The following is a 7,246-nucleotide window of genomic DNA, read 5'->3' on the forward strand; positions in this document are numbered from 1 at the left end:
TTTTAGTCACCCTCATTTATTGATACCTCCAAATAAAATCCAATGTCTACTACAAACATTCACTCCACAAACTTGGCCTTTTGGAAGAGTTGTTAGAAGAAACCATAACCACTTGCAGTTCAAAAGTAGTGAAAAAAAAAACCTTAGAAAATCTCCAACATACAGCAACCTGGCGAAACAAATTAAAACATAATCAAGTTTAACACAAATTACAATATTGATTAATTGAATCAGATATTCAGTTGTCAGCATGCGTCTTTAGTCAGAAGCCTCTTCAGATTTGTTGCAATACTGACTGCTACAGAGATCCTCCCTGCCCACAGCATCATCCACAAGAAACTTTATTTTCCCTTCGTAATAAATAAATATTGAGCTAGACCTGAACATTTACCTGTTTTTTTTTATTATTTCCTTGATTTTTTAAAGCTCAGTCATATCCATCCTGTCAGATATTTTGTAGACTTCTGCTTTTTTACTCCAACTGATTGTGACAGCCGAGCTCTGAAGATCCCTCACCTGCCATTATGAATCACCTGAAACAGCTGGAGAGTTTCCACACGTTCTCAGTGGATTCCCGTCGACTGGTGGAGAAACTGTGACAATGATGGTGGTCCGCCTCATCACAGAGGAAGCATGAGGTGTGGCTTTGAACAGAGGCAGATGCTCCACTTATCTGCAGCTAATCCCAGTGGTGATTTATGGAGATGTACGGGGAGTGAAGGTGAGGGCGGACATCAGTTCACGTTGGACGGAAAGAGGGAGGGGAAGGAGTTCGAAAGCAGGACTAGAGACCCCATCTTGTTCGCATGATCACACCTCCAGGAATGCAGCAGGAAGCTGTGGGCTCCATGTCTGGGATGTGCAGAGTGGCAGGGATGATAGAGATTGAAACTCAAACTGGGAGTGGGAGCGACTCTGAATCAGGACTTTGTTCCCGGACGGCCAATTCCAGGAGATCCGGAAACAAAAAGCTTGTTAAACCGCCTGGCGTGACAAGAGTGTGCAGGAATGTGGAGAGGAGGAATTGATTAGACCTAAATATGTCTGGCCAGAAACACATGGATTTGTTCCATGATGTGAGCCGACAAGTAGCAAATCACATTTTTAGATGTTTCTTCTTTGCAGTCCAACATATGATGCATAAAAGAGCTGCCGGTGTCGTTGTTTCCTACAACATTTCCAAACCACTTTTGCTCAGGAAGCTTTGTTTAACCAGCCGACCGAACCCAGAGCCGGGGAAACCGGCCCCTTGAGACGATAAACTTTATCCTGTGTCAAAAAAAAAAAAAAACCACAATGAAATAAAATAAATTCCTCTGCAATGAGGAGTAATTTTACAACATGGAGGGTTGGAGCTGAACGTTTCATTTCATTGCCGATTGATTTTTTTAGGAAATATGTCCATCGCAAGAAAAGGAAAATAGTTTTCCAATCACTCTGAAGAGTTTCAGAAATTTACAAGATTTTGCCTTTAATGAGTTTTACACAGAAGCTGATAAGAAAAATAAAAACATGATGGATCACTATTTTAAAATGCACTCTTAACCTGGTTGATAGTGCTGTGCAAAAGGAGCCAGGTTTTACATGAAACTTTTATTAAAGTGTTCTTCTTTTGCAACAATTAAGCAGATCAAGATGAATTTAGGTCAAAATCAACCTAAATTCAACCTGTTTATTGATGAGAATACATTCAATATTTTTTCAGTTCTCATCAATTGAGCTCTAAATAATAAGCTAACCGGATGGCTTTCATTTAACAAGGTCTAGTTTATTGTTGAGCAGATAAAAAAAAAAAACTATATTTAGCTGATTTTAATTTTTAAAATTTATATTTTTTCTGGTCCATGATTACTTTTGAGCTCATCATTTTGACTAGTGTGACAAAAAGTTTGGACACCCCTGATGTAAACACACTGAACAGACCAACACTAAAAAGTCTTTCTTCTTCACTCTGCAGTCCAATCTGTGCAATATCTAAATAAACAATAAGTCTGGTCACTCTCTTCACATATCCTACAATTCAATTTAGATTTTATCTGTAGGTGATTTATTAATTTTCAGCTTATGTTGTTTTTAGATATTTTTATACAATATATACTGGGGTGTATTTTAATTATTGAGCTGATGTACTACTATTCTATTACATCTTTCAGTCGGATATGTGAGGATTAGGTTATGAAGGCGACTCCTTGGCTCCCAATACTCAGCGCTAACGTTTCTACAGCGACATCGCTTCAGCTGTAAAAGTAAATCCAGGTGAAATGTATGACAGTAGAGAAACTCCCTCAGGGCACGGATGGTGAAATAAACACCCACTCTCTTCTGTTTTCATTATGTCTTTTTTTCTTTATTGAACAGAACAGAAAAAAAAAATATACAAAATGAGAATGTGACATATTCTTTGCGTAGCCAATGAGCAGCCAGAACAGGAAGGAAACGTGTAGAAGAAGAAGTGAAGCAGGGATGTGGCTGGATATGAAGACACACACACAGAGGGGAGCTAAGCGTAGTTATCCGACGTCTTCTTGTGTCTGAGGAGAGAAAAACAGAAATAATGAAAATTAACAAAATAATCAATAAACCTCCTAGAACAGAACTGGGGAACGTTTTTCTGAAAATTGCTGCAATTTGCTGAAAACTTTATTTTTGCTGTTGTCCAAAAGAAAAGCGTGATCATCTTTTGGATCAGGCAATGGTCAGGACGCCATGACTGAACATGTTCTGTGCATTTAACCTGAACCTTATTAAACCTTCAGCCACCCTCAGATCTGTTTGCACCATCCAATCCAAACCCATGAGGTCAGCCGGCTATCCTCTCTGCGCCCATTAATCCGCCACAGCGCTTCAGCCTCGTGGAGAGACGATGCGGTAAGGACCGAGGACCTAATTTGGTCATTGACACCTCATCGGTCTCGCCACACGCAACCGTTCACCCCGATAAAGGGAGACGGGCAGCGGACTGTCCAACACAAACACATCAAGCAGCCAGGAATCCTTATGGAGTTTGAAGACAGATGGGTTCATGAGAAGGTTTCTCCTGCCGGCTGCAGGATGAGGAGTTCACGTTCACCGCATCGTGCTTCAGACAGCGTTGAGTCCTATAGCTGCATTTCTCTACACGCAAAGCTTTGTCAATATTTTGCTAATGTCGAAAAAACATAATTTTGCAATTGCTATGTTTCCATTAAATAACACAATTAAAATCCCAACCCTAATTCCACCCTCGCCTCTTATCCCTTTTCTAGCCATCCTCTGTACAACACAAGGTTAAAAAGTTAAGCTAACCTGTTTTGATAGCAGTTTTCCTAACAAACTAATAATAGATTTCAGTTATTTTTTTTTTTTTTTTACCACAGGTGCCAGTAAATGTGGAAACTTTTTTGGCCAACAGGAGAAGCAAAAACTGCAAGAAAAACAATCACAAGGCTCATGTGAACATACCATTCCTGTGGAAGCATTTCTACTCGTCGATGTACTCGAAAGGCTCGGGAGGCTCAGGCTCCTGCTCTTCCTCTTCTATTTTGGGTCCATGAGCTGAGACGGGTTCCACCAGCTCCTCTTCCTCCTCGCTGGTGTCCTTCAGGATGATGATCCCCCCTGTGTGAAGCTGGTCCAGAGAAGGATAAGAGGAATCAGTAAACGCAGCGGGCTAACAGGTTAAATACAGAGTGATATTTTAAATCATCAGCGCCTCAGAAAGATGGTGGCTTGAAGCCAGCTTGATTTGAACAAAATTGAAAAAGTCAAGCAGGAAAAAAAATAATCTCCACCAAATTAAACAGGAAATCTCTTAATAAATGCTGTTACACTCAACAGATTTGAAGATAAGTCTGTAAAACCTCTCCACTTCCTAAACCCGACCGTTAAATCAAAAACAAACCCTTAAAAGGAAGGCGGCGCAACTGAACTTCAGATGAGCGCAGACAACCTTTTGGCGCTTGACGCAGCGCTGCGTACAGCGCAGTACTCTGAAGCTTTGCCTGCTGGACACAAGAATCAAACAGAGCTTCCTCTTTATGGGCCTGGGGCGAGCGCCTATTGGGTGACTGCACGCTGTTCCTGCCATTTACTGCACAGAGATGTCAACATTTACAGCAGGAACGCCGGATTCTGCTTTATAGCCACGGAGAGGAAGTTTCTAGACTTTTAGATACGAGTCAAAAGCTTAAGAACCCAACAAACCTAGCAGCTTGTTTTGGAGGAGGTGTCCTCTCTGGGATGTTTTAGGTAAGAAAATTCTATGGGAAGCATGTATTTATTAAAGTGAAGAACTGTTTAGATGTTTCCACACATGAACAAGGAGGCTGTGGTTACCGGTTTGAAAGGCTGGTAGCGGCAGGACTCCGGCATCGTCAGGACCTTGAGCTGCGCTGGCATCACTCTGGCCGGGTTCTCCAACAGCTGGAAGTTTGGCTCCACCTCCTTCTTCTTCTCTTTTTCTTTCTCCTCGTCCTTCTTCTCCTTTTCCTTCTCGCCCTCCTGGACTTCCTGCAACAGGGAAAAATAAACAGAAAAATCGACTGACTTATTTCTCACGTAAATGCCTGGAGAGAGTAATGACGTCCCCTGAGCTTTTCAAAATCACATTGCAACCGCAAACCAAAAGGTTTTTGGGGGATTTTATGTGACAGACGAAAACAAAGTAATGAGAGGAATCGATCGTCTCAAATTAGAAAGTTAATTTGCAAACCTACCTACCAAGACATGGCTGCCACTGTTACCATGGAAACATGGCCATCAAGCAAAATTTATTTCTGCACTAAATTTGTCCATTTTTATCACAGATGAAAATCATACATAATTCGATCTATAGAAATCATTTTATTTATTTATTTTTTTTGGTGGATATTTTCACCATGGACACCATGGTTGTAATAGAGAAAAACATTTGGTTCACTAACCACTAATTCTTTTAATAATGCTAATGCAAAACACAAAAAATGACCAGAAGCTAAAGCTAAACACATTTTAAAAATTAGTGTAAGCTAACGCTAAACATTAAGACAACTTTCTGTTTGTGTCACATCTTTGTCTCCTTCCAGTTGACAACTGAGATTTGTAAAAAGCAAAGTCCTGAGAGGGCGTCTTATCTTGTGACATTTTATGACTTTAAAGTTGCATGAATATGATGATCATTTTGGAAAACATACGATGTGACAAAGTTCATTCATGTCATAAAAATGGGTAACATTATTTTGGCATTAATTGGTCAAAGAGGCTCAGAAACGGCAGCCATCTTGTAAAATGGCCGCCATTTGAACTTGAACTTGAATTCTGAAATACAAGTTCAAATCCAGTCAAAGTCCGGACCTAAACTCATAATTACTTCCCGTTCCAAGTTGATCTATCGCATAAAAACCAACAAACACATGACATTTCTGGTTGGAACTTGCCAAAATGTGCAACAGTTTAAGTGGGATGAATACTTTTGTGAGCAGAAAGGTCCAACTGCCAAACAACGGCCCAAACATCTGCAGGCTTGTCTCTCAGCACCGGAGCCGAGATTCGGCGTGGCAAAGCGAATCAAACATGCAGCACACACCCAAAGAAAACCCCAGAGTAAGTCTCTACCGGTTCTGGTCCGTCTCAAAGATCAAGAAAGGCAGAAGAGAAATGAAGCGAGGTGTGTGTTCGGACTCAAAGAGCTTAAGTGGCTGAAGAATGAATGTGTGCTTCAAATGCTCCAATAAAAGTCCATTTAACAGTTATTTTATTAGAATACCAGAGGCACTCAGTAAAGGGTGTAATAAAGTTTTCCTATTAGCCAATAAAAATGCAGAATGCATTTGAACATTTAGTGTGAACCTCCCACAAGGGTAGAAAGCTCCCAAAATGTCACTATATCAAAAATATCCTATAAAACTTAAATGCAATTAGGTTTATTTACATCATGTTTAACCCAAACTGCAATAAAAGCATCCCTCTTTTAAAACCACAGCGATATAAACGCAGCAGCAGTGAAAACGAAGGTGCTTTATGGAGGCTTCCACTCACCACTTCCATCTTCTCCTCCTCCTTTTCCTTCTTCTCCTTCTCCTTCTTCTTGGCTTTGGCTGTGATGGAGAGAACAGCGGTGGAAACCTGCCACGCAAACAGAGACATTTCCACGAGAGGTAAGACAACACCACAGACAGTTCAGGCCTTCTACAAACATTGCTTTAAAAGCACAAAAGCAAGCCGACCACAAAATAAACATCTGGCGCTACGTTCTCCACCAGTATCTCGGAGCAACCGAGAAGAAACAGGCCAGAAGATGTTAGGCAAATAAACACTACGGGGGAAGGAAATGATGAGTTCTGCCAGTGGGTGTGTGAAATCATTAACAAATCAATATGAAGTGAGATCGTTTTTCCCGGAGTAAAAATGTCAGAAATGCGCCGCGGCGCCTTCGTTCTCACCTTCTCCTTCTCCTTCTCCTTGGGAACCTCCAGAGCCGGCGGGTAGGCGAAGGTGGAGGGCTTACAGTTGGAGCGGTACTGCACCTTCGGCATCTGACCAGAAGAAGAAGACAAACATGATTTTTTTTTTAAGCGATGACAAGATTTTTATATCTCGTCATCGCAGTGTTTCTCAACCCTGGTCCTCAACCCCCCCACCCATGTCCTGCATGTTATAGTTGCTTCCCTTCTGCCACACCTGAATTGCATCTATGGGTGATTAACAGGCTTCTGCAGCACTTAATGGTCATGCAATCATTTGAATCAGCTGTTCTGGAATAGAGGCACATCTAAAACATGCAGAGCAGGAGGGCCTGGGTTGAGAAACACTGTCCTATAACAAATGTAGCAAATCCAACCACTTTGAAATTCTTGTTTTTTTATTATTATTTTTATTTCCAAAACATGCCTTGGTGTTTAGAAACCTTTGTTGCCAGGCGGGCTAAGACACTTCCTGCAGGAGGTCATTAGGGTTGAAGACACATCAGGAGGGACTCCGGTCTGTTCCCCTTTATGTTTCTTTGCTGGTGCTTAAAAAGCTGAAGCTTCACCGCAAACCAAAGATTTTCTGCAGGACTGAGATCTGGACATTGTCTGAGCCTCTCTGACCTACATCTGCTTCTACTCCATCCCCTGTTTTTCCTTCAAGACCAACCTTCAACAATCGAGCAGAGTACACAGTGCTCACCCTAGATATTAAGTGGTGAAGTCATTCAGACTGAGCAGAGTTACATGGGATTCCCAGGCCGGGAATCAAACCCAGGACCTTCTTGCTGCAAGGCAACAGCGTTACCACCTGCGCCACTGTC

The 7,246-nt window shown here is 41.5% G+C and overlaps 1 protein-coding gene across 2 annotated transcripts in view; it reads right to left on the reverse strand.

Annotated features, from left to right (window-relative positions):
• Window positions 1-2,324: 2,324 nt before the first annotated feature.
• The window catches only part of psmd1 (proteasome 26S subunit, non-ATPase 1), a 34,330-nt gene continuing 29,408 nt past the window's right edge, over window positions 2,325-7,246 (reverse strand). For both annotated transcript variants that reach the window (XM_007541957.2, XM_007541952.2), the window contains exons 21-25: window positions 6,399-6,491; window positions 5,995-6,081; window positions 4,315-4,488; window positions 3,442-3,607; window positions 2,325-2,531 (exon numbers count right to left, since the gene is read on the reverse strand). In XM_007541957.2, the coding sequence (XP_007542019.1) occupies window positions 3,461-3,607; window positions 4,315-4,488; window positions 5,995-6,081; window positions 6,399-6,491 (501 nt within the window). In that variant the 3' untranslated portion in view covers window positions 2,325-2,531; window positions 3,442-3,460. The remainder of the gene's footprint in view (window positions 2,532-3,441; window positions 3,608-4,314; window positions 4,489-5,994; window positions 6,082-6,398; window positions 6,492-7,246) is intronic.

This window comes from Poecilia formosa, unplaced genomic scaffold, assembly GCF_000485575.1.
Source record: "Poecilia formosa unplaced genomic scaffold, Poecilia_formosa-5.1.2 Scaffold10, whole genome shotgun sequence".
In the NCBI taxonomy this organism is placed as follows: Eukaryota; Metazoa; Chordata; class Actinopteri; order Cyprinodontiformes; family Poeciliidae; genus Poecilia; species Poecilia formosa.